The sequence below is a fragment of the Paramormyrops kingsleyae genome, chromosome 19 (genome assembly GCF_048594095.1).
Source record: "Paramormyrops kingsleyae isolate MSU_618 chromosome 19, PKINGS_0.4, whole genome shotgun sequence".
Lineage (NCBI taxonomy): Eukaryota > Metazoa > Chordata > Actinopteri > Osteoglossiformes > Mormyridae > Paramormyrops > Paramormyrops kingsleyae.
In genome coordinates, this window is record NC_132815.1 from 9,091,278 (window position 1) to 9,118,160 (window position 26,883).

Sequence of the window (26,883 nt, forward strand, 5' to 3'; positions counted from 1 at the left end):
GGGACAGGGCCTCGCTGCTCTGGGGGCGGGGCCTGGACGCCTCGCTGCTCCGGGGGCGGGGCCTCGCTGCTCCTGGGGTGGGGCCTCGTTGCTCCGGGGGCGGGGCCAGGACACCTCGCTGCTCCGGGGACAGGGCCTCGCTGCTCTGGGGGCGGGGCCTGGACGCCTCGCTGCTCCGGGAGCGGGGCCTTGCTGCTCCGGGGGCGGGGCCCTGTCCTGTGCCCCGGCCCCCCATAAGCTGGTTTCTTCACCCTCGCAGACGGGATTCTCCATGGAGAAATCAGGCTGGTTCTGACAAGCTCTTTGACCCTTTGAACAGGTATAGGACTATGTGGGCTCTCTCTCCATGTTTGTGTGTGGTGGCTTCTTCCTATTTGGTTTAGTTTTTCTTCTTGAGTGCCAAGGCAAGCCGAGATCAGGGCTTTCCGAATGCATCGCTGTGTCACCGCAGCAGTCGTCGTGCATGACATTTACATTTTGACAGACTGGTCGACGGGCGTTTCCGTACTGCATCCTGGTGTTTGCCGCCATTATAGCTTGTCCCTTAGAGTATGGTGGTGGGGGGGCATCGTGCTGTTCCACATCAGCCATGACGTGGCATGGCCGCTCCTTCCAGTCCTGCATGCCTTGGCATTATCAAGGTCTCACCACGGCTCCTGCGAGGCTTGCTGTCAAGATAACGACCCCCCCCCCCCAGCAGCCCCCGCCCGCCCGCCTGTGCGTCTGCGTGTGTGGTGTGCGTCCTCTGAAAAGGCTCGATGTCTGCTGCTCATGAGGCAAACTGCCCAGGATGCGCAGCTGTCACCTTAGTCTAAGTTAGTCCTCATGCAAAACTTTCATTCTCAAGGCTAGATTTTAAATTTTATCGAATGCAGTCTAGCCCAGGTACCCGGTACGAGGGCTTCTCCCAGTGTTCGAACCTGCAGTCCTTAGGTCTTGGCCCTCTGCTGCCTTGTAGCCTTCAGCTGTTGGAGTTACTTTTACTCTCTGCCTCCATTCCTCCTGTTGGGGGGGGGGAGAGTCACACTGTTGTCACCCTGTGTGACGTTCCCCCGTGCTTCCCACCTTCCCGCCTGGTGTGACAGCTGGGATGCATCAGTGTGTGGTGTTATCCCACCCCAGCTCCAAACACTTGCATGCGCATGCATGCCCCCCCCTCCACCCCCAAATCTCTCACCACTGCGCTCCGTTAGTGGTGCATTTCCCCCCCGAGGTGTCGTTCAGGTTGCCATGGATGCTCGCGCGTTTACATTTCCTGCATACTTTTTTTTTTCCCTCCCCTTACTGGCACCTTTTCCCAAAACACACAGCAAAGTGGGAATCAGGTTTATTGACCAGTATCCCAGTGTTCAGACCCTCCTGCTAACCTGCAAACTTCAGCCTTGTCCAGCTCTGTTGAGGCTTGCTGACGGTACCAATGAATGGGCTGCTTAGCATCAGCATGGTGGCTGTTAACTGTGTGATTTTTATACGCAGAAGCATCTATGATGTTTACTGCTGTAGCCGTGTGTGTGTCTGCATAAGTTACCGGCAAAAAGGATTCAGTCGGTCTTTGGACATTGACTGATTAGTCTTTACACACCTGTATACATTGATTTATTTCAGAAGCACCTGAATTTTAATCAGCACCTGAAGACATTTTAATTAAGATTTCCCCTGCTATGTTTTCGTCGTCTCCAGTGTCCAATTCTGATTACGCTAATTATGGGGAAGCTTTAAAAGTGGGTGGATGTTACGTGCTGGTGCCAGAGGGAGGATCCAGATGTTCTGAGATCATTATGGTGGCCTTCATCTGGCTCGTTCCTCTCCCCTCTCTCCTTGCCCCCCTACCCAGGCCGAAGTCCACACCTACGCCAACTGGTTCCCTAAGTGCCAACGGGGTCCCAAGTGACAGTCTGGACTATGACAGACTGAAACAGGTAAGAAGGGTGTTTAAAGAGTGTGGAGTGGAGGCCTGCCAGTGAAATCAGGCGGCTTTTTAACGTCGACGGAGGTTTTCCTTCCTGCCACCTAGTTGATTGGGGGGGAGTAAAGGCTGGAGGGGGGGTAAAGGCTGGAGGGGGGGTGTAGCTGGTGTCAGGGTCACGCAAGAGGCAGGCTGGGAGACTGGGCTGCCTCAGATAAGTGGGAGGGGGGGGTCCTCAGCTGTCTGTGCTATCTGAGGGCACAGCAGGCATTCTGCAAAACGGCAGCGTGTAGAGGACAGCTAAGGAGTTTCCCCATAACGGCAGAGCCGTGTCTGACCCTGGACAAGAGTGTGTGTGTGTGTGTGTGTGTGTGTGGTCATACATATATAATATGTATGTACGTACATACGTATACACACAGACACACACGTTTGTATTCATGTCTTTGTGGGGACCAATCATTTCTGTGGGAAAGTCCCTAATCCCAACAATGACAACCTTAACCCCTAACCAGCCCTAACCTTAACCATTAGGGACCAAAAAAAAAAAACTTTTGGCATTTTTCGTTTTTTTGATTAGTTAGATTTTTTTTCTAAGATTCAGTTTCCCCTTATGGGGACTGAAAAAATGTCCCCGCAAGTTAAAAAATAACAGGTTTTTCCATTATATTTGGTCCCCACAGTGTTTGTGTGCGTGTATGCGTGCTTACGCTGCAGATTTCCCAAAAATGAGCAAAAAATTTGTAACTTTTTACCTTGTTGGGACATTTTTTGGTACCTACAATATAAACCTAAATTTTGTAAAAATAAGCAATTTAAATAAATAAAAATGTATGAATGCAATCCAAAAACTAAAAATACCAAAAGTGTTGTATTTTGTTTGGTTATTTATGGTTAAGGTTATGGCTGGATAGGTGTTAAGGTCATCATGTTGGGATTAGGGATTTTCCCATAGAAATGAATGAAGAGTCCCCACAAAGATATAAATACAAACATTTGTGTGTGTGACAGAAGGTGTCTGCAGACATAGGTATAGAGTAACCTTGTCAGCTTGGTCTTGACAGCTTTGTCAGCACGTTATTCTGCGGTAAATATTTCAGAGTGTGTGTGTGTGTGTGTGTGTGTGTGTGTGTATATACACACACATACACACACACATACACATACACACACACATATAAAAGCTGCACCATGCTACCATGAGTGTTTATGCAGAGTGAAACGTTGCTGTGGGATGCTGTGTGGTTTAGACACGGATGGCATCACGTAGCGCAGGAGTCAGAGTTATGAAAACATTGCAAGTAATTAAAAACTATTGCTGGTTGCAGTGGGGTTTGCAAAGGGCAGAATTGTGAGATGGCCGCGGTGCCGCAGAGGTCCTTCTTCTCTGGCCTTTTGTCTTTTGAAGGGTATGAGGAATTGGGAGCATTTTGCAGAACGATAATGACTTTTGGGGATTATATTGCCCTCACCTATTTGCTGCTGACACGGACATCGACTGTCCAGTGCCGTCTGTCATATATAAACACCCCCCTCCCCATAGTGTTAAAGCTTAATTTGTCGCCACAATACTTGCGAAATCCCTGAAGTTCGATCTTCTGCTGCAGGATATTTTAGAAGAAATGAGAAAGGAATTGACAAAACTGAAAGAAGAGCTAATTGATGGTAAGTCTGCAAGCTTGCAGGTAATGTGACTGGACTGGTTCCCGTTCAACTATTCATCATTGACAGAGAGCAAGTACAAAGTTATGAGTTAAAAATCGGTATTTAGACATTTGCGCTTCTGCTTTGTAGTCACTTGTGCAAAGTGCTGTTTTAAGGACACACTAATAACACTAACTATCCTGTGCCGTCCTGTGTCTCTCTGCAGCCATCCGGGAGGAACTGGCCAAGTCAAATACAGCGTAGGAGGATGTCCTTGCACATTGACCTTTCACCCCTGACCCCCTCAAGGTCGACTTCAGTTATGACAATATTTGAAAAATGAAAAAGGAAAAAATAAAAAAATCAAAGATGGTGATAACAATAATCCTATTAATGAAGAAGATACGTTTGCTAGTGAACGAAAGGAGCCAGAAAAACTAGTCTGAGGAATGGATGGCAGTTGTGGCATCAGATAGCGAGTAGTCTCTCCTCTTCTGCAGCCTGGTGGCTCTGCCGTTCCAGGGGACTCTTCCAGAGGGCAGGACACAGTCTTAAAGGGAGGGGACTGTAATTATGCAAAGGGTGACTTTCTTTGTCAATGACAAGAAAATAAGGATTACATAATCAAATAACAAAATATATACTGTATTTAATCATCACAGTGTGATAAGCAGACCATCTTCATGCTAGGAGTCTGGACGTTTCGCACATACTTGTGAACTTCTGGTGAAAGGCACGTTTAGAGGGTTAGAGCGGATGAACGGGGGAGGTGGAAGGGGGGTAGAGCTCAAATTTCTTCTGAGCCGTTGAGGAAGACTCTCTGGATGAAGGACAAATGGACTGGGTATGGTCTACTGCTGCAGGACTCTGTAAAGCTTGTCTTCCTGAAATACCCTCTTACCTAAATATGTACATTTACAAAAAAAAAAAAAACCACTGCAAGTTGTTTCTCCTTGTCTGTTCTAATGTTACCCACGGCCATATCAGGTAGCTCAATGGAATCATCTTTGGATCAGCCAGTCTCTCATTATTTTTGGCTTAGTCTTTTTTTTTTTTTTTTTTAATAAAAAAAAAAAAAAAAAATAGGGAAAAGCCCCCTTTGGTAATTCCCGGAAATGGATGCTCACATAAATCCACAGGAACTGTGTATTTTTTATTTTTATTTTTTTTTCCCTTTTGCGTGTTCATGTTGCTGCAGGAGTGTCGAGCATAATTGCTTTCCTGCCGTACGTCTTTTTGACATTTTTACCAAATCTCACTCTTCGGTCTTTCAAGGTGTCAGTCAGCATCTGCATACAGCCAGACTGGATCTGTAGACAGTGCTCCAGAACTGCCGTTCACTTCCTGATTGATTTCGATGATCTTATTTCTGTCACACTTGCCGCATGTCCAGTTTCTGTGAGGTGAAGTTCACATGGTTGCCACGAAAACCTACTTGCTGTTGTCGTCAGCTTATGAGCAATAAGTGTCACATCTGTCTTTTGGTTGCCTTTTGTTCATAGGCTTTCTTAGTCCACTCCATCACCTCCACCCCCCAAGTTCCATGGAGCCAAGATTGACTAGATCTTTTCCCAGTGTCTGGTACAATTTGTAGACTCCCAATGGCTTCATAGACAGTGGTGTCGTAAGGGAAGGTGAGGCAGGAAGATGCATATAAAGTGGATATTCTGCATTCATAGCCATATTTAAATGTGGTCTTGTAACAGGTCTGTAATCCTGTGGTGACGTTTGTTGGTTTGGGACTTCAGAAGGCTGTGTTTGAGTGCTTTTGCTGCCTATGTCTGGGCTAAGAGCCCCACCCAGTCATGGACAGACCATTGATTTCACTCTGGAGAACCTGGTCACCTCTGCATTCATCCCCTTGAGGAGCTGCTAGTTTTCCCCATATCTCTGTTACATGAAACTGCAGTTACTTGACTGCAGCTTGTGCCATCAACAAAATATTCTCACTTTTGTAATCACTGTTGGCATTGATGTATACAGTGTTTTTGTTTCCCTCTTGCTTTCACTTTCACTTTTTAAATTCTCCGGGAGGAAAACATTTGATTTTGAATGAGATTTTTGGTATAAAACTTGTAACAATAGTTTTTGGGGATTTTTTTTTTTCTTTAGGAACTTAATTGCTTGCTTAAACAGAGTCTGCTTTAGAACATGAAGATGCCTGGTGTTGGGGGGGGGGGGTCATACATTGTTAATTTTAACCATAGTTATGTTTTTGTAAAGGAATTCAGATTCATCAGGGAGTTGGTCCCTTCTATTCATTGCCATAACTAATGGCCTTATCCCTCTCAATCGGTCTCATTACCCCCCTACAAAGCAAATTAATATTTTGTATATTTTTGAAGTCTTTGCTCATATCTCCATTGAAAGCAAAGGAGTTGTGGTTGAGTTTTCACTTTTTTTAACCCAGTATTTGTCTGGATCAAAGCGTCTGTTTACAGCATTGATTGCACTTCAATAAAATAAAAATTAAAAAAATAAAATAAAGCCCATACAGATTCATAGTATACTGCTTGCAAGAAATGGCTTTTGCACAGCGGCAGGGCAAGCTCACCAAAGTTCTTCACTATTTTACCCAAAATGATGCCATTTCCATTTAAGCTTTCTGTGTCTGATGTCCAGAGGAAGAAAGTGATTTCAAGTCCTGTTATTTGGAAAGTAGAGTATTTCAATCAAGGTAAAAATGCATCTGTACATGGATAAATCTGTTTGTGATCTTTATGGTTTGTGCCTTGTTCTGAAGTTGCATTTAATATGTTGATTAAAATGACTAGTAACTCTAGAAGTTGTCATAACCTCATACATATGTTTTTTTTCATTCTACAGTTATTTTAAGAGATTTGAGATTATTTAGACGCGGTTACGCAACATTGTCCTCTTCACGGCGTCTGTAATGGCGTTGCGATGTTAGCTACTCATTTGGGGGGAGTCTAAAATCATCTGTGGTGGAATGTCAAAATCATAATGCTGGTTGTGAATTTCTCTCCATGTTCTCGGACTTTCAGACTTGTTAATGGGGCTCAAATGCTTGGCTTTTAGTGCTGGAGAAATTCAACTGAATGTTTCTGAGACTCGTTATTAATCAGTTATCTTATCGTTCACCTTGTACCATACCGTTCTCATTAATTAGAATTTTCTTACATGCTAACATTGTTTTGTTTGAGCGAATGAAATAAAATTGCAATATATAACCACAGTTTTATTGGTGTGTGCGCTGTACGTGTAGCTCTTATGCTGATTTTATTTTTTTACTTTAAGAATTGATCAAAGGAAACAACAATAACGATCCCAAACGAATAACTGCCCGGCATCATTCCCCATTTCACCGCATTAAAAATAAGGTGATGGTAGTATCGATTTTTGCATACACAAACCATATAGCTAGACCCCACGTCTTATATAACACGCTTAATGCGCACAAGCTCTGGATGCGAGACGTTTTCTTGCTCCGGGGGTTAAAGGATAACCTAATTAACAAAATCGTTTTACTACATTTATATAGCAAAAACATGGGCATTTAGCTTTGTTCCAGGGGGAAGTGTTACCACCCACTGTGGTTGAGATCAGCAGTTTTGCTGGGGAAATGTGTATGGAGAGACATTAATTAATTCACATTGTAACATGGAGTCAACTGCTCCCTGTGTTAAGTGTATTTAAACAGCCGAATAAAACATGTTCCCGGAGGAGCAATGGAGATCCAGGTCTTAAGGAGGCCCATGCCCTCTGCACGCCGTTAGCGAACGGGTCTCCGAGCGGCGCTCTTACGGCTGCGGTTCCCGCAACGTGAAGAGGAAGCCATGCGGCAGGGTGCGCAGAAGACAAAGCCGGCACTCTGATTCATCCGATTGCCAAGTTAACCTGCTATTCAAGCATTGTGGGAACGAGAGAAAAAAAAAAGGTTCCGGCGTATTTAAGCTTGTATTCAAGGTCCCAGGACCTTGCACTTAGTCATTTTGCGCATTGAGACTAAATGAACATGCATTATCTCTGAACAAACTGAGGCAATCGCCGATAATGTCGACAGGCAGCCCGAGTCCCGGAGCAGAGACTGAAACTGTTGTAACGTAAGACAGGAAGGAAGATGTCTCACTGCATAGTTCACGACTCCAGAGCGCATTATGAGAATTGAAAGCAATCCAGCCGGAGGTTTTTTCCCCCCTTGTTCTTTTCCAAAATGGTTTCTAATTGCTTGAAGTTGGAGGGGTTGTAAATTAGACCCCGCGCCTCGTATACTCCATTACATCACGTACCTCAGGGGAAAGCAATTCTTACAAGCCAAGTCAACAACCTGGTTTATATCATTAATATGAACCATTCGGCATTAACTGTATATGTTAAAATATTTTAGCATTTGTTTTATTAAAGGAGGTTGGCTCATCGCCGCCTCATACATCTACCACTAGGGTTGGTTAGGGGTGCCAACTCTCACGGTTTCAAACTAAGGCTCACGCAAGAAATCTTACAGCAAATCAATATTATTACATTATAAACCTAAAATTTGCCACATCAGAAGCCTTTTGGTAGTTTGCAAACCCTGCCGACTATTTTGAAGGAAATTAAACTGTTACATACAGGTAAATGCGTGTGCTTGTTTGTGCAGACTTGTCTTGAACTGGAAATCTGACCCAAGTTGGCAACTTTGGGTTTGGATCCCATCTCTGCTGTGTGTGTGGAGTTTGCTCTAGTCAAGTATTTATGGGCATTCATTTTGAATGTTTCATTTTGAGAATCAATTCTAAAGTGAAAATTGCGATTTGTCTTTAAAGAAACGGGGGGCTGTACTACGAAGCGGGGTTACTGTCTTATCGGGATAATTTGTCGGATTTAAGGTAGCCTGGGAAAAATGTAAGTGAAGGAATATGAAGTCCATTTAAACTGTGGTACCTTAAATTCGACAAGTTAGCCCGATAAGCCAGTAACCCCGCTTCGTGGTACAAGCCACTGGTCATTTAAACCTTTGTATTATAAAGAGCAGGTCATGAACTTCTACCAGACAGGGGGGGGGGAGAACTCTCCTCAGGTTAAACTTTACTGTTAAGTTTTGGCCAGCACCGGATAACGGGATTGGCACCTGCGTTACCAGCCTTGATACTGGATGAAATGGGATTGAAAAGAAAATCAGTGATATCACACCCTGTTATGGATTGCCATCCCATCAAATTAATTGTTTCGTGTTTGACACACTTAGGGGAAAACTTCTATATTACAATATATATAATGTTTCCTCTACACAATTATCATTGAGTCCTATATATCGTATGTATATTAAAATATCCAAGTTTGTACTGAAAGAAACATGCATTTAGCTATTTAATGGAACTGGGAAGTAAATAATGGACGACAGTCAGCGTTGAACAGCAGTTGTGTAATGAGCAGGTGCCCTGCGATTTAATCACATTTTGCTGTTCATCGATAGAAAACAATTTTTATATTCAAGCATTTCAAAATGTTTATTACATTTCGATTTTCATCCAAATACAAAAATGCATGCACAATAATTGCTATTAAACAAGCTTAACGGCAGTGTCGTGTACTTTAACCCGTATTTTCACTCTTGCTTCAAAAAGGAATCCCCTAAAATCCGGAAGCACGCGAACCAGAAGTTAAATCCATAACGTTACCCTCCTCGTACAATCACATCGTGATGTCAGTGAAATTACTGACGTATCGACAATGAACTTCACTAGCTCAGCACTAGCTAATTGAGCAAGCTGAATAATCCAGGTAATTTAGTAAGAATAAATATTCCAGTAATTATTTTCGTGCATCTAAATGATGTGTTTCATTTTTAATTCAGTAAAATATCAGTTAACAAACAAAAACAGTTATTAATTTGTAGTAAAGGTGCCTGATCATGAAAAAAACAGCTTGGTTTCAGATCGCTTTTCAGAAGGGTCACAAGCTGTCAAACGTCAGGCGCCATTTTGTTTCAATGCATGAACTGACATCATAAATAAAGAACAAGGGCCTACCGGTTTTGGACGGGGCTACCAGCCAATCATAACTAACGTTAGTGTCTTCCTTAGCGAATCAGAAAATTAAATAATTTAAAAACAAAATACTCTCAGCCAATCACCAAACTTCGCGCCACTGTGGCCATTAACGTTTGTGGATCTGGAAGACGCGAGAGGGAGGAACTTGTGCAGTATTTAAAATTATTTTTATATTCATATTTAGAGAGGTACTCTGTCATTTTGTTTCGGAACAGTTTTCTTCACACGTTTTGTTAAAGGTAAGTATAACTTTATTTATAATGTGTATTGGCAAAAATGGTCACACAAAAAGCTTTGTCGTGACCTCTTTTGTAGTCCGACAGCTAACTTAGCGGGGAATTATTGGCTATTGATTATCAACTCTTGTCTGCTGCACTGAAATTATTATGTTTAGTGCTTGTCGTAATTTATGGATTAAATTCGCTTAGTTATATTGTTCCGGGTGACGTAAACGCCGTGAATCTTTAAATCCCATTTGGGTGGTATTCTGTCGTTTAACTTGAACCTTTGTGTTTTCACGTTCATAAATTTTGATTTACGCTACCGATGATGATAATGGTGCGGTGTATTACACTAACCTATAGGACCTTATTATACGCCGGATAGGTTATTGTCTCCTTGAAACTGGACTTTGTCTTATGACCCCGCAACTACCGTCTTGCAAGATGCTCTAACCTAAATACTGACATTTTAAAAAGCAGTTTTGATGGGTTTTTTTGCCCGGCATCTCCCACAGCAGCTACTTCATGTACGTTTTCGTTCACACGCGGTTTTGCTTTTTGCCACTTAACACAGTTTTGAATATATGACGTTTTCCCTCCATCCCGCTGTCAGCCGGTATTGTCATTAAAGGAACAGCATGGCCATCGTGCGCGGCCGCGCTTTAGTCTCATCTCCATGGGTTACTTTTTATTTTGTGTACCGCCGATTAAGATTATAATTTAGACAAAGCGCGTCAAATGTTTGTTTTAATCATAATCCCAATCTGGTGTTCTGTTACTTTGCTAATGGAAATTATAGTGAGAACCACAGTCATGGGCTGTTAAAACTACTCAGCTAACTTACTGAGATGATAATAAGCGGAATATAGTCATAGTGCGACCCACCAGCGGAAACGCACCATTTTCAAACGATCTCGGCTAACCAAAAAGCCGAAGTCAACCGCGTAGGTATAAAAGTCAGTAAACTTGAACAACGCTACAAATCCATGTTTAAAAGCCTTTCACAGATTTTAAAGACCTGGTAGAATTTAATCAAAGCAGTTTGGCGGAACGTCTAATTTCATTTTAAGTGTTCTGTCGGCAGTGGGCGGTTATCCCAGGCCTGACGCTTTCGCTTTGTCGTAGTTACGCACTTAGTATTTATCAGTAGGGGGGACCGGGCTGATCCGCTTAAGTGTGGGCTGGCGCTTTGGTATATCTTCAAATATTTGTCGGATCCATGCTCCAGATCGCACTACCCGATCGTTTGACATTTGTCGCTAGATGAAATTAGCCTGAAAAAGACAGCGCAGCGTTGGATGTACCCAGCCCGCTCACTAATGCAAAAAACGGTTCCAGTTCTACGAGCAGGTGTAAAGGGTGAGATCTGAGCTGACCTGGATCTGGATAGTGGTACGGATAGATCACGAGCAATTACATTTGACCGTTTTTGAAATTACAAGGACCGATAATGTTGTTTTGAAGGAAGAGTGGTCGGGCGCACCGATGAGTTTGCAAACAAAGGGACATGAACGAGTCGTGGAAATGTTAGCGCCCCACCCTTCTCCGCTCGGCATCCTTTAGTAACTAGAGCCTTCCCTTTCCCCAGCTGGGGTCGCGCGCGCCCCTGACCCGTGCGGAGTTTGGCTTCGACACTGTTTACACAGCAGATATGTTTTCTTTTGTATAAGTTTATGTGATTTTAATGGAGAATTGATTTATTTTTTCATCCTCCCACGCCTAACGACTGGAGGGGACGTTGTTTTTGTCTGGTGTCCTCTATGGAATTAAAAATGACGATTTTTCGTCAGATTTCGTTCTACTTTTGCCAGATCTGTTTGAGTGTGATTACATTCGTGTTTAAAAAAAAAGTGCTTGTGATTATAATTTCTGTCTTAGCCTGATGCCTTTCTATATTCCATGAATGTTCATATTGTTGCCCTTCTGGTCATTGAATTATTAGGTTCTTGCTTTGATGAAAAATGTTGAGCAGCACTTGCTGCTGCACTACTTGCATTTGCACTTGGGCATTCATTGGAAGCTCAGTCTAGCTGCACATGATTAGTCTACTCATTGAGGTATGTCTGTGATGTGATCTTTGCTAACATATGTTGCTTTGAACAAAAGTGTATGCTAAAATAAATGTAAAACATTAAACAGTAAATTTGTATTTGTGGGTTTTCTGGGTTATAAATCAGTTTGAACAGGTCCTGTTTGCACATACATTTGAATGGATATATAGGGGCAGTCGTGTCTTAACATGAAGCATGCATTGAGAGGGTGTGGGTGTTAATCGTATTTGTGCACTGCTGGAATGCAGTGTATAGAACACTATTGAAAGAGTGACAAAGGGGGATACTGTATTTTGGTGGTTTTTAAAAAAGCTGGGTGAAATGGAACAGCTTACCAGCAACAGAGATGTCAGCATTTCTGTGAGTAGTCCCGCATTCTTGCTGATTTGTGAAGCTTCATTGTGTCTGATGTTGGGTACCTCTCACTTCGTTGTGTCCTTAATCTGTGGGGCCATTTGTTGGTCATATATATAAATCATGTGGATAATATTAGCATTTGTACATTGCAACATGTCAATCTGAAAATGCTCCGTGCACAAAATTCTTTTTAAAATAAAGTTTTCCGTAATACATCTTTTAAGGAAATTACATTTTAAGATCAGATAATAAATAGTGTCATGGGTGCTTTTTTGTTTTTTCATTCTCAGGTAGAATGGTAATACTTGTCATTAGCTAGCTTACGTGCTCATTTTACATTGAAACTACTTTTCATGATCATGCTAAAAATTGGCTAACAGCTCTTTTAATGTTGTAAATAGGTTAGGCTAAATGTAAGGTGCAAATCTGTGAGGACCTCATGCTAATTTAAACAAAAAAGCTGTTTAAGGTTACTAATGGTTGTAATTTGGTCCACACACATCAGTTTGATCAAGTATTGTTACCATTTGAATGGCAAGGTTTCTTTTGGCAAGGTGAGGCGGGGTAGGCTTATATTATTGTGTAAGAGACTAAAGCAACCATATGATCATTTGGTCTACATTTCTGCTGAAGTGGGTATTGCATGAACATATTTCCTCCATTAACAGTGTCTTTTGTATTTTTAAATTTTTTTTGTCTGTGGTTGCTTTTCCCCTTAGATAAATGACGATGCCAAGTAACAGGTTTCAGAAGGGGGAGGCGGTGATGGGTCGCTGGCCAGGCAGCAGCCTTTACTATGAGGTGAAGGTGTTGAGTTATGATACTGATACACAGCTTTACACAGTTATATACAAGGATGGCACAGAACTGGAACTAAAGGGAGCTGACATGAAGGTGAGCTCACTTTATGCAATACTTTGCCCCATTTTATTCAGACATTAAATGCAGGTGTATTTGTTCTATGGAGAGATGTCTTTGTAACAAGTTATAGTTTTTTTTGAATGGGTTTTACACCAGTAATATAATATTTTGTTGTTGTTGTTTTTTTTTTTTTTTTTCCTCTTGATTGTAAAATTGGTGCTATACATGCTGATCTCTGGTTTTGAGCAGCGAGCTACTGGGTTTCGCCAGAGCGGAGGCCGCTCTCGCTCCCGTTCTCGTTCCCCGTCTCGGCGCCGCAGCCGCTCACGGTCCCCAGCCCGTGTCACCCGTCGCTCCACATCCCGGACCAAGGAGGCACCCAAGGAGCCCAAGCCAAAGGATGTACTGGAGGTCAGAGTTTCACCTTTGGTAAGGTCACATCTGAACTTCAAAAATACTTTGATCAGGCAGATTTTCTGATTAGATACGTACTGGTGGCTCTCAACTTGCTTAAATCCGATACTTAATCCGAGACCATACTTAAAAAATCTGAGATGCATAGTTCATAGAAGCGCTAACGTAAAAAGGTGACATCAGCCTTAAATTCATATTTTAATTTGCTTAATGTGTTTATTAGAGTGTATTACTTATTTTTGGCGTGTTTTTTTGATGTAAGATGTCTTGAATGTGATGGGAGTGTAAATCTGACTTGTTTAAATTTTGACTTAGGCAAAGGTTTGTGGAACAAATCACATCAGTCAAGAACTGTCTCTATAATATTTCCAAGTAACAATCTCCCTAGACCAAGCAAACACATTTATGTAACCATCAGCTGTGATCCTTATAGCTCACTATGTTGTTTTTGTGCAATATACATAAATGTATATGTAATGGGTTTTGGAAATTTAGGTTACACATCTGATAATGGCTGTGCGTATTATTGGAAATATATTGTTCTTATTTGCTTGGTCTGTGCTGTACAATGCCAGTTGAATTAAATTTTAAAAGGAAATAATTTTTTATTACAGGCCAAGCCAGTGGAGAACAACAGCAACAACAAACATGATAAGGAGGTCAATGACACTTCCAGCAGAGTCAGCGAGGTGAAGGAGTCACTACATCTCCATGGATATTGTTTGTAACACTTTCTGCATTTTGAAAAAGGCATATGTAAAATTCAAGAATGTGCAGAACTGCAAAAAATTACTGCTTTTTTGTCATAAATTCTGTCCTCAGAAGGCAGAGGCTGTTCTAGAAAAGAACAGAGTAGGGACTCGTTACAACCTCCGTCCAAGGAAGGAAGATCCCATGGATCAGCTGATTGAGGATTTGCAGAAAATAGTGGATGAGACACTTTCCGAGCCAGAGAAGCAGACGGTGGGCAAGACAGCAGAGCTAGAGTTCGGTGGAAAGCTTGGTAAAATGTTTACCTACTGGCAGACAGACTAATTCTAAGGTTTTAAAATTTGCTAGTGTCTCTGATTGTCCCCAGTCATCATAACTGGCATTTCCTCACAGGGGCGGCCTTCATGATTGTCTTCCTCCCGGCTGTGACCTTTGTCCTTCTGCTGATGTGCCAGCAGAAAGATCCCAGCCTGCTTGACTTCCCCCCCGTGCTGCCAGAGCTAGACACCCTGTGGGATGCTGGGGTGTTTGGCATTGTGGCGCTCTGGTTCCTCTTTCAGGCACTCCTTTACATGCTGCCGGTTGGGAAGGTAAGTACTGGCCTTTGTCTGCAAACTCAAGTGTGGCACACCCAACCAGCTAACTAGCCTTCTAAATAAGGGAGCCATGCTTCACATGTTTATTCATGTTTATTCTAATTAATCATGCTAGCATGCTTTCCAGTCTTATGAAATTAAACCCTGGAGCCAAACATTTTAGGTTAGGTTTGTGTCTCTCATGTGTTCATTCCCTTGTTCTGCACTGTCCAGTTATTTGAACAAGTTCATGTGAGTGCATGTGCGTGTCTTATCATATAAGCCCCTTTTGTCTTTGTTATGCTGTGGACCTAGGGAATTGTGATCTTATGTCCCTGTAAACCACTTTCATGATAGTATAACAAAGATTTACTCAACTTGACCCTTGCCACTCTCTCTTTCCTCAAGGTTGTAGAGGGATTGCCTCTGGCAACTGGGAAAAGGTTAAAATACAGGATTAATGGTAAGATTCTTTCCACATGGCTTCATTAACTCAGGCCATTTATGCTGGGGTACATTAACTACTTCTGAGGAGTTTTGATGGGTTATGTGATCAGACAGTCATATGTGTTTTCATTGTACTCCCCTCCACCTATCTTCCAGGCTTTTATGCAGTTATCCTTAGTGCTGCAGCCCTTGGAGTGGCTTATTACCAGGATGTGGATCTCAGCTACATCCACGACCACTTCATGCAGTTCGCTGTCTCCTCCATGATCCTCTCCTCTGTGCTCAGCGTGTACCTCTATGTACGCTCCCGCTGGGCTCGTGAGGGTGAACTTGCCCCTGGAGGAAATTCCGGTAAACTACTTGATGCTGGCTGAAGTTAATGTTGCCCAAAACAAACAAACCGATTGCACGCTGTCCCTGTATGTCACCACAGAGCCTGTGAGATGATTTAATTTTGCCATTTCTTCCTAGGTAATGTGATTTATGATTTCTACATCGGACATGAGCTTAATCCACGGATTAAGAGCTTCGACCTCAAGTACTTCTGTGAATTGCGACCAGGTTTAATAGGTTGGGTAGGTATTGTTTAAAATTCATTTTCAGTCTTTATTTAGGATGGGATCAGCTCATGGGGATTCCCAGACTATTTTGTCAATTTTCTTTATGTATGAAGTATGTCCTCTAGTACTTAAAAATATATGGTAGTTCCTGAATATAGTTTACGTAAACATTTGTTTTGATGAGCATTTAGGGTCAGCCTGTGTTACATAAAATGCAGCTCGGTATGTTGACTTGGTATTATGGATTATATACCAAAATAATATTTGTAAACAAGCATCTGTCTCACTTTTTTTCCCACAGATTGTGATCAACTTTTCCATGTTGCTTGCTGAAATGAAGTTTCAGAAACTCGACACCCCATCACTGGCCATGATGCTGGTGAATGGCTTTCAGCTTCTGTACGTCGCTGATGCTCTCTGGCACGAGGTACGAGGGATGTCCAGTGTGATGATATTGGGTCCCATGTATATTTCATCCTTGTGGTTAATGTCCCGCCCTCTGCCATCTCGTCTGTCTTCCATTCTCTGTACAGGAAGCCATTCTGACCACCATGGACATTGTTCATGATGGGTTTGGGTTCATGCTAGCATTTGGAGACTTGGTTTGGGTGCCATTCACCTACAGCCTGCAAGCGTTTTATTTGGTGAAGCACCCGAACGCTCTCTCATGGCCGTGGGTCGCGGTCATCCTCGCCATCAAGCGTAAGTGGTGCCTTGGTTGTTGACTCTGAGGTTCTCCGTTGGAAAATGGCTGGCTGATCTTGGTTGGGAAGTGCATATATTACTTAGTGCTGCATTTACAACAATGGGCCCTTTATCATTTGCTGTTTTCTTTTAAAACAGTAATTGGTTATAGTGTGTTTCGCAAAGCAAACTCGGAGAAGAATGCTTTCAGAAGGAACCCCACTGATCCCAAGCTTTCTCGTAAGTGTGACATCGATTTATCTGTGCTTGTTTGCTGACGGCAGATTTATTTATTTATTTTTATCTTTAACTATTGTGTCCTTGCTTCCTAGACGTGCGAACTATACCCACTGCGACAGGAAAGAGTCTCCTTGTGTCGGGCTTGTGGGGCTTGGTCCGACACCCAAACTATCTGGGTGACATCATCATGGCTTCGGCATGGTCGCTCCCCTGCGGTGAGTGCTGGCTGTTTTTCAGTGTGTTCACACAATGGCCGTTATGGGGCTACATCTTCACTTCAAGTAACAAGTATCAAGAAAGAAAAGAGTTTAAACCTACAAAGTTTGACATTGATGCAGAAATATGACTGTTCTGGCAGTCATACATCAGAAGACATACCCAAAATGTATACGCTACAGATGACCACAAAGTAAATTAGAAACAGAGGAACCAGTAACATGAACAATTTGCCATGTGTATGTGTTCTCATGTATATTAAGTCAAATTCAGATTCCAATAATGATGTATAATTGAAATTGAGCAAGAACCATAATGTTTATAATGTTTTCTTGCATGCTGACTTGTTTCTGTAGGATTCACCCACATTTTACCCTACTTCTACGTGATTTACTTCATCTGTTTGCTGATTCACCGTGAGGCACGGGACGAAAAGCAGTGCAGGAAAAAGTATGGGTCAGCGTGGGACGAGTATTGCCGACAAGTTCGGTACCGCATCATTCCTGGTGTATATTGAGGCTAGGGGTACCCCAGCATGCACTGTCATTTGCGGCTTAACTTTTCATTTGAAATTTTACACAAGACCCTAGGGAAAAAAAATCTAATTGTTTTTAATTTAATGAGGAAAAACTGAATGAGTTGAGTAGGACTATTTTTAGAGTAAATTTTAAGTGAAGTCTGATGTTGGGAGGGGAAAAAAATATTTTTTATTGGTGTAGTTTGGATTTTTTGCCTTTTGCACAAAAGTTTACAAATTTTGTGGGGCAGCCAACACCAGCAAATCCACATTATGTATATTTGTGTACATACGTTTTTGAGAAGTTTAGCAACATTACACAAGTCTTTTTTTTCTAAATTCCAAAAAGTGTTTTTTGCTTGGCTTTAAGTGTTCTTGTAAATATACCTAATGGTATATTGCTTGTGTAAATTATATTTTACGAGAGAAATGCTTTTTTGTACAGAATAGTAGGAATTCTCAGGACCATTATTTTGTGAAGGAAAACGAAGGTTTGTCTTGTGTATATTTTTTATAGAGATGTAATTTTAAAAGGGCATGAATAATTGAAATGAATTGGCATTAAGTGCACTGTGGAATAGACCCCTACCCCTGTCCACACCAATTTGGCTCTGCTACCCCCAGTTTCCTACAGTGTGTCCTCCACAGACAGAAAGTCTCTTCAGGGTTTACTAATGGACAGCCTGTTTCTGTCATATTTCACATTTACCAGGGGAGTTAGCTGGCCAATCCTTAAGTCACCTCAAGTCACTTTAAATATACTGGTATTTTTTTTATTAGGTTCTCTAAAAGTTTTCACAGTTTTTTAAATAACTTTGATTTATAAAGGTAGCATTTAAAAAAAATGGATACTGTTATAATGCGCAATGACATATACCCAAGTTTTTCTTTTAAACCCTGTGGTATTTTCTTACTTGCCAAATTGTATTTAATGCCACTTTAGGGGCAAAGTTTAGCAGTACTTAGACGATGGGATGTCATGTGACTGATTGTATCGTGCACGCCTTTCCATCATGTGACTTATTAATAACTAGCTTTAGGCAATCTTATCCATAACCGTAGGTAACGTTGCATGTAATTTCAGTTTCTCTTTTTAAGCCTGAATTGTCACTGTAGCCTTTGGCACTTACAACTAGACCAGTCTGTGTACAAAACTGGATCTTTTGTGTTCATCCCCTGGTTTCAGTGGAGATTCCATATCAGTTTTTTTCTTGTTTATAATATATTTGGAATCATTAAACTTAATTTTTTAAATATGTGTTCAGTAGTTGTTATTACAAGCCTTCTAAGCCTAGAACTGAAACGGACTCCTAAATGGTAGAAACACAGCAACATACAAAAATTCTCAGCATTTGTTATTAAATATTCATATGTAGTTGGATTTAGCTTCAAAATTAATTAAAACAGATCTAAATGAATAAATTTTCCTTTCTATGCTACACATACACAGTATACTGTTCATATTTTATGGCCAATGTGTATATACAGATGCTCCTCTACTTAAGAACTTTGAACTTATGAACTTAGTCCTCTTCGTTCATATGTCTGAAAGTCCAAGTTTCTCCCGTTTCCTGTCCGCAACATCCATTTTTTTTTCTGTGCGCCAATCCCGCCTAGTACGACTTCTGGCTGCTAATCCCGCCGCACAGCAGCGTAGCGTGCGTACTACCAGCATCCTAGTTCTTTGTACTTGTGTATACTCTTAAACTGATGTTGAATAACAACTTACGAACATTTCAAGTTACGAACGGCCGTTTGGAACATATCTCGTTCGTAAGTGGAGGAGCGTCTGTACATTTAAAATCTGTGCTTAGTTTGTATTTTTTTTTTACTGCTAAAAACCTCCATGTACAAAGCATGATTTAGTATTAAGTCTACACTTGAAAGCTTAAACATTCCCAACATCCATTAGCTATGTATCTAAGAATGGTTCTTTAGAGAACTATCAAATAAATGCAACCTGTACACACATTGTGAAACACTAATTTTAATATCACGCTATGTAGCAGATATTTGCCTGCTGGAAGCTCCTTATGTGCTTGGGAGAGGTTGAGTTGCCTTAAATGTTTGTCTTCTACTGACTAAAATTACCTAGGAATATCAGTTCTAAATCTGTATTTGTATTACAGTAAAAAGTCTGAAGACATTGTCTTTGTGGGATGTGCTTTTTTCATTCACTCTTCATACAAGTACTGTAACAGTCAAATGCACCAGTTCACAATTTAATGAAATAAGCTATTTGGCAACTCGGTCCCATTGAACCTTAAGTAGCTTACCATTACCTCACCAATGTTATAGACCTGTCTTATATGGTACTGGAAATCATGTATCAAAGCTGGGGCTCTACTGCCGCAGGACAACCTAGTGGAATATGACCTTTAGCAGGGTGATACGAAGTAAGAAAATAGTGTGTAACAAAGTCCTATAATCTAACTTTCACCGAAGTCACCATGTGCTTGGAATAGCTTTGTGCTCAAGATAGCCTGCTTAGTTTTTCCAGAAGAAACCTCACATCTGTATCATTCGGTGCGACTTGTGAGATGTCATACTGGTGTACAGCCAACCAAACAGCACATTTCACACGTTTTATAGTTTTAATATGATGTAATAAATCAGTAAAAAGAATTCTATATGATTAATGAGCATCTGGAAAGGAGAAGCGGCACCTGGTTTTTGAGAATAGTTTTGTCATTGGCATCTTTCTGGTTAGTGAATAGTAACTGAAAATTTACCTGTACCGTTCACAGGATGTTAATTTCAAGTCAAGCAATTATTCAGTAAACGGATGCTCACAGAACACCCCCCCCCCCCCATTTAAGGTGTGCAGTCTATCTAATATAGTGTCAAAAGAAAATGACTAACTTTAAAAGTTTCTCCAGCCTTTTTATTTAAAAGTCACCCTGTTTTACAGGAAAGAAATGAACCCATATCTTGGCACAAAACTAGCCCAAAACCTGACTATCTTCTACGAAAAATGTGTTTGTAGTGAATTACCACTAGGTGTCACTAGTTAGCTGTAACTCAGGAATGTACCAAGGAATAAAGAGAATGCGCAGTCAAGTAAAACGCTCACTGGATATTGTAATAAACATTATAAGACCAGCAAGCTTACACGAGACTATTGCTGGCTGGATTGAATCCAGAACCCGTTATGTTCGCCATCATTGATTGGCTGCTCAGAAAGGTGTCCAAAATCTTTTAAGGAGCTTCGTATAAGATAGCAGGTTCTGCCTTTTAAAGAAACAACACTATCTCTAGAGGTACGACCCAGATGTGAGTTCTGCCAGTGTGCCATACAAGGTGCCCAGGCGTGTGGAGATACCCCGCTACCGCAGCGTCGCATCAGTACTCCGTCAATGAGAGAATGCGCCGTTAAACGCTTTGGCGTCCGCGTGGCGGGAGGCTGTGGATTATGCAGTCATATCATTGAAGTGAGCATCATTAGAGGCCCAACAGCTGTCTGCCAAAACCAAGCATGCTACCCCCCCCCACGATCAGATCCCCCAGCCGACAATGAGCCTCTTCAGATCGAAAACAGCACGCGGTAATGAATGCATCTGGGAAATTACTACTTGGGATTTTCAAATCACTTTACTTGCCCTGCTGAATGTGTGTTTGGTAAATGGATGCTTCCAAAGTGAGCATATTAACGTCAGAAGAATATGCCAACTCCTGAAACACAGTCTCAGAGAGCAGACTTGGACACCCCCGGCTCTGGAGCTCTGTGCATACGGTGCTACCCCCAGAGTCACAGTGTTACTCTGCTAATTTCAGTACCATATAAAACACAGTTTTAAAACTGGATTTAACATCATAAAGAGTCAATCTGGACAAACTAAATGTTTCCCTTTTGTCACATATGCTTGTATGATTTTCCAAAGGAAGCATATGAGGCCTACTGGGTTCATTAGGGATCAATGGCATAATCACAGTCCTTCAGAGTCCGGATAGGAGACGCATCTTTTGAAAGTCCAGATGGCACCTGGATCGTGGTGCTATTGGCCAGAGTACGAGACCCTTTCATGTTCATCACATGGTAGCATGTTGTGAAAGCCGGAATGCTTTCATTGTCAGTGTTGAGGGAGGTGTGCCAGTTGCACTGTCCACACGACCTCTCGCTTGTCTGTCTCCTGAGTAGACCAGTCATGTCATGGCCCTGGTATGGCACTTGGCAAAGGCGCTGTATTCCCTAGGCGTGCCCGCCCTTTGGCTGGCCATCCTGGTTCATTCAGGCTCACAAGGGGTTGCAAAAAGCTGAACGGGCTATGTGAGGAACTGCCTGCTTTCTCTAACACTTATAGCAGCTTGTGAGTGAATTCCGGTATTCCCGAGTTCCTCAAGGAGCTGACGTGAACCCGCAAATATCACCCACCTTCAAGGTAAGAGATCATTTAATATCTGCAAATTTCTTTGTTTGGAATTCTTTAGAAATGAATACGTGAGAAGCTTAAAACACAGAATTTCTGGGGTACAAATATACCTACTGCTATGGAAAATAATGAGTGTATATGAGTCTTTGCACAGACCTGTGAACTGCGTAGCATATGGTCATCGACTGAACTGCAAATGATCAATCCGGGAATGCAGGATGCGTCTCACGGCTGGCAGTACCACGCAGTTTGCAGGCTGGCTGGCACTCTGCACGCTCGTTCTGCTGGGCTCCTGCGACGGCTGTCCCGTTGTGTGTCACTGCACCCGCAAAGCCAGTGCCAAGCGGTCGGTGGTCAGCTGCCATAAGAGGGGTCTGACCACGTTCCCCAGTCGCCTGCCCCGGGACACCTGGATCATTAAAATGGGTGAGAGTGTCAATAGTAGCTCATCACACAGTAGGATGGATGAGAGGACAGTGATTAAGGGTCTCTTGCCCGTTTGACTCCTAGGACGAGCATGTGGTGCTGCTCCTTAACAAAGAGCTTAACTTGATCAGCTTCTGTAGAACACATACAACAAGCTGTGCCTTTTGATTCGGATGAGAAGGTCTGCAAATAAACCAAATAAAATATAACTTCATAGCTATATTGGTTCTATGGAAAATATGGTAACGCTTATTCATTTAACTCCTGTATCTGTGCAGAGTCAAAATCCTTCACCACACCAACAGTGTTTGTTAATTGGTTCTGCCTGCCGCACAGTAGAATGAGTGCAATCCATTAACAATCTGCCGTATTTGCTTCGCTAAACACATTTTCTTGTTTTTTCTTTGTTTAAAAGGTGAAAATATTTTGCAAGACCTCCCAGCAAATGTCTTGAAACCATTTCCAAAGATTGAAAGCATCAATTTGGAGCGCAACTCCATCAAATCCATTCATCCACAAGCCTTCACTGGAGGCAGGAAGCTGATCTTGCTTAACTTGTATGGGAATAAAATCAACAAGCTTCCCATGAAGGGATTCCAGGACCTCCTGAATCTACGCTTTCTGATGCTTGGGCAGAACCAAATTTCCACCATCAGACCAGAAATGTTTTCAGGCATGAAGAACCTGTCAGACCTGGACATGCCGGCAAATGCCCTCACAGCCCTGCCGGCCAATGGCTTCAAGCCCCTTGTGGCCCTCAAGGTTCTGGACCTCACCCTGAACCAGATACACAAGCTGTCACCCAAGTCGTTCGTCGGCCTACAGCAGCTGCTCTTCTTGAACCTGGACAGTAACCGCTTGAAGACCATCCCTCACGGGGTTTTCCAGCCTCTGGAAGCACTGCAGACGTTGGTGCTAGATAACAACTTGCTACGTACCATAAGTGTCTCTGCGCTGGACGGCTTGTCCACCCTGAAGGAGCTGTACCTGAGGAACAATGAGATTGAGATGTTACCGGGCAGCCTCTTCAGACAAACCCCACAGCTCTCCCAGCTGGCCTTGAGTGGGAATCGGCTGGTGGCTTTAGATGTTGCATTGCTGGCCGAACTGCCAGGTAAGAGTTGGTTCCAGCTAACTTATGCAGTCTTGTTTATCCAGCTCCTTTAAAACAAAAAACAGATGCTGTCACACTTATGCACTCAATTTATTTACTGGCATAATCTGAGCATTTGGTGCAAGCCTACAGTAGTTTGCCACTTATTGCAGGTCTTGGTCTTGGTTAAATAAGTCCAGATCCACATCCACTTTAGAGCGGTTCATATTATAATGTAGAGGAAGCTGGTGCACCGATTCCAATTCCAGTTCACTGGTGTGGATTGTGGCTCACCGCCTTGCTTTCTGCATTCGTCTCCGCAGAGCTCAGAGAGGCATACCTGCATGGCAACCCGTGGCACTGTGACTGTGGCATCGCAGCCTTGGTGCACTGGATCTCGCGGGGCCGCGCCAGTGGGGCGCCAACGGGGGCCCCAAAATGTGCAGCCCCTGCGGCTCTCAGGGGCCGGGCCCTCAGCAGACTGCCTGCAGATGCCCTGAAGTGCAGGGCTTGAGGTGGGTGGGGGTGCAGTTGCAGAAAGGACGAGAGAACGTGGGGAGAGAGTATGGGAGGGGGCCCAAACATGCTGGAAGTCCATGTTATTTCAAAGCTTATACCCAGTGTAACCTTTAGGGATATAAATACTGGTACATGCACATCTATGGCACAGGGTCATAGAATTAAATAGCTGCACATGATACACAAATAATTGAGCCCCCCCATGCTTTCTCTCTCTCTCTCTCTCTCTCTCTCTCTCTCTCTCTCTCTCTCTTCTCTCTCATGCATGCATGCACGCACGCACATGCATACGCACACACACACTTACACAATCAGAACCTAGTGTGTTGCAACTAAGCAACCACCCTGAAAAGAAAAATGCATGCATGCCCTGTAATGACCGCCAATAGCGGACAATAGGCAGATCCCACCCATAGATAGGCACTTCATTTATAAGCAGAACCCAGTGAAGACTTTTGGCCTGCACAGTGCTCCAGTGAAACTTAAATGGAAATAAAATGAAGGCGTGGTCTACGTCTGCCAGCTGAAACAATAACACCCTACAAGTCCTCAAAACACAATAGCGCTGATGTGACAGCACCGCCGGCACCTTGTCACAAGATAATGGTCAGAATGTCTGCCTGGCAGCTTTAAACCTCTCATTATGGAGGCACCCAAAACCCTCACCGCCCTAACTCTCCCGCTGAAGTCAGGCTACACTGTAATGCAGCGTTATATTCAGCTGCACATGCTATAAACCCACCTTGGGTACCTGTGTCGTATGCAGATGGGTCGCTACACATCTTATTTCACAGGTGTTGATGCAAAACTGCAGCCAAATAATTCTGTCGAATAAACTTTAATAGCAGACATTGTATGTTGGTCAAAATCACTTGTAAAGCAGAGTAAATGGGAATGACAGTATGGAAAGTTTTATGCTTTCAATCGCAATGCAAATAATTTAGTCCGAAGCACCATAACATTGGTCCTGCATGGAGAATTTGAAAAACATGCTGTTATTACCCACATGCAAAGCTTTTATTTAATAAAAACAAGAAATGCATTAATAATAACTTCCTTGAATCTCTTACGCTGAAGTTGTTTTGACAGAGTGTCCTGCTGTTTAGGCCTGTTGGGGAGAAAATTGGAGAATAGGAAGTGGAAAAGAAACATTTTCATATTTTTAAAGTTGAATGATGAAATAGCTTATTACTTGAAATGTGTACTGGATAGCATTTGCTACAAAGCTTTAGCACTCATTAAGTACCATGGGGACAGACAAATCGATACATTAAACAGAGATAAACACCGTGTTTTAATTAACAGTCCAACAGTCTGAAAGGCAGACCCATTCTCTGCAGCAAGACATTAAATATGTAATATGAACAAGTTTCAAGATCCCTGCAGTTCTGGGCAGAAAGTAGGTTAAGACTCTTCATCTCATCCTTAACTGTCGGTTTGCTTCCAAAAAGGAAGAATTCCTCACTGAATTGCTACCAGCTGAATGAATGTCAACAGAACTCATCACTCAATATCCAAATTCCATGCTGGGTCCTGAATCAGCCCCAGGCTTAATATATATATATTATCCCTATGATTCATCCCTATGCAATGCAACAATAGTGTTTACGGATGATTCTTTTTTAATGACAAAAAACAAACCTTAGCCATATACTCCTAAGCAGTGTGAGATGTTAAGTTGTTTGCTCAATATAAGAACAAATGCAGTGGAGAGCGGTTGTAGTCTGACACAGGACAGCTCATTGGAAAGACAAGAGTCACTTTGAATACGCAATGACAGAAGGTTCTGTACATTCGTACAGGGAAAAAGAAATAGCTATGTGAGGATATCTCCGTAAAGAACAACAACATGTCACAGTTTGCCGCCTGGTATGTTTCTGAGGGAAAAAAAACTTCATTGTTTACCTTCTGTTGCTCTTTCTAAAGCAAAAAAACTTGGAGCAGAGGTAACCAAGTTCTCAGTTCCCAAAAGACTCCAGGGCCAGGAATTCCTGCCACTCCAGAACAGCGTGTCAGGAGAAGGTCCACAGCTCAATACAACCATGAAGGACCTTCCAAGAAATTAACATATGAGGTGATAAGAGAGGCTGGTGGAGTGGGCAGCCTGCATCAGAATTTCTACTTTGTTGGCGACGTCATCATATCTGTTCATCTACTTCACTGAGCCAAGCTTCATCTGTCCAATGGCAGGGAACCTAGTTCCTTGACTTCTAGTCTGCCTGCTGCTTGTATGATTTCCTGTCATTGCTACTGATGCAACACTCACGTCACATTGGAATCTCCGCACTTACAATACAGTGTTTTCCAGAGCGTCCCATAAACCGGCAACACGAAAAACACATAAGATGTGATGTTATTTTATGTATGTTCACTCTACCAGTTCTTCCCGAAATGATGCTTCTGTATCTATGTTATAAATATGTAGTACTAAATTTGGGGTATTTTGGCCCGTTGACAATCCTTTAGTATTCTTGGGTTTGCGTCCTCAAACCCAAAACCAACAGGATTCCAGGGTTATTCAAAACTTTATTGACCTCCATGCAGGACTCCTCCCAGAACTGCCAAAACTTAAACGTATATCACACCCCTGCTCAGCATTTCAAAATAAAAGTCTGTTTCAAAATGAAAGCCTGAAAGACTCATGTTACAAATATATACACAGGAAAGACAGCGACAAGAAGATCTCGTGGTGTTTTTGCCTTACCTTCCCCTTGTTGTCAAAGCCTTGAAGGAAGATTCAGTGCCACCTGTGGTATAAGACGGCAGGCCAGGCCAGTTTTATCCAAAAGCATGAAAGACTCACAAACCCACAAACACAGCTGAAAAGCGGTTGGCAGCAGTTCAAAGCATCACTCCCACACCTTATCTCTGCCATTACCTGCTTGGGGTGAGGGGGGTGTCACCAAACCGTTATTGTGTATTCAAATCCAAGGGTAAACGTTCTTACCTTTGCAATAAGTGGCGTCCAAATAGCGTACCGAGCCGCCTAACACTGTCGGGAAATCCGTATTTATTGAATTCTTAATGCCTCGGACCCAAAGCCATTTACGAGTTTTACCGTTTTACCGATTTACGCCG

General features: G+C 42.5%; 3 protein-coding genes across 19 annotated transcripts in view; all 3 read left to right on the top strand.

Annotated features, from left to right (window-relative positions):
* Positions 1 to 6,746, top strand: part of enah (ENAH actin regulator) — a 79,472-nt gene extending 72,726 nt beyond the window's left edge. For 8 of the 11 annotated variants that reach the window (XM_072703152.1, XM_072703151.1, XM_072703153.1 and 5 more), the window contains 4 exons: positions 260 to 319; positions 1,835 to 1,919; positions 3,514 to 3,571; positions 3,777 to 6,746. In XM_072703152.1, coding sequence (XP_072559253.1) covers positions 260 to 319; positions 1,835 to 1,919; positions 3,514 to 3,571; positions 3,777 to 3,814 — 241 coding nt within the window. In that variant the 3' untranslated portion in view covers positions 3,815 to 6,746. The remainder of the gene's footprint in view (positions 1 to 259; positions 320 to 1,834; positions 1,920 to 3,513; positions 3,572 to 3,776) is intronic. The other 3 variants (XM_072703150.1, XM_072703159.1, XM_072703158.1) reach the window with 1 other exon arrangement.
* A 2,877-nt stretch (positions 6,747 to 9,623) lies between these two features.
* lbr (lamin B receptor) lies at positions 9,624 to 18,651 on the top strand. 6 transcript variants are annotated; one of them, XM_023831600.2, is made up of 14 exons: positions 9,624 to 9,782; positions 12,892 to 13,066; positions 13,283 to 13,462; positions 14,062 to 14,136; positions 14,270 to 14,450; positions 14,552 to 14,748; positions 15,142 to 15,196; positions 15,337 to 15,531; positions 15,652 to 15,755; positions 16,042 to 16,167; positions 16,274 to 16,442; positions 16,584 to 16,664; positions 16,757 to 16,879; positions 17,237 to 18,651. In XM_023831600.2, exons 2-14 carry the CDS (start codon positions 12,896 to 12,898, stop codon positions 17,395 to 17,397), a joined length of 1,818 nt encoding a protein of 605 aa, XP_023687368.1. In that variant the 5' UTR covers positions 9,624 to 9,782; positions 12,892 to 12,895; the 3' UTR covers positions 17,398 to 18,651. The 6 variants fall into 6 exon arrangements, with proteins under 6 accessions (XP_023687368.1, XP_023687371.1, XP_023687373.1 ...); XM_023831603.2 differs by lacking the exon at positions 9,624 to 9,782 and adding an exon at positions 9,809 to 10,712; XM_023831605.2 differs by lacking the exon at positions 9,624 to 9,782 and adding an exon at positions 9,809 to 10,708.
* A 2,841-nt stretch (positions 18,652 to 21,492) lies between these two features.
* On the top strand, positions 21,493 to 26,248 carry LOC111854034 (uncharacterized). 2 transcript variants are annotated; one of them, XM_023831606.2, is made up of 5 exons: positions 21,493 to 21,776; positions 21,985 to 22,193; positions 22,609 to 23,307; positions 23,610 to 23,801; positions 25,732 to 26,248. In XM_023831606.2, the coding sequence occupies exons 2-4, from the start codon at positions 21,986 to 21,988 to the stop codon at positions 23,798 to 23,800; spliced, it is 1,098 nt and encodes a 365-aa protein (XP_023687374.1). In that variant the 5' UTR covers positions 21,493 to 21,776; position 21,985; the 3' UTR covers position 23,801; positions 25,732 to 26,248. The 2 variants fall into 2 exon arrangements, with proteins under 2 accessions (XP_023687374.1, XP_072558909.1); XM_072702808.1 differs by lacking the exon at positions 25,732 to 26,248 and adding an exon at positions 24,121 to 24,803.
* The last annotated feature ends 635 nt before the right edge of the window (positions 26,249 to 26,883 follow it).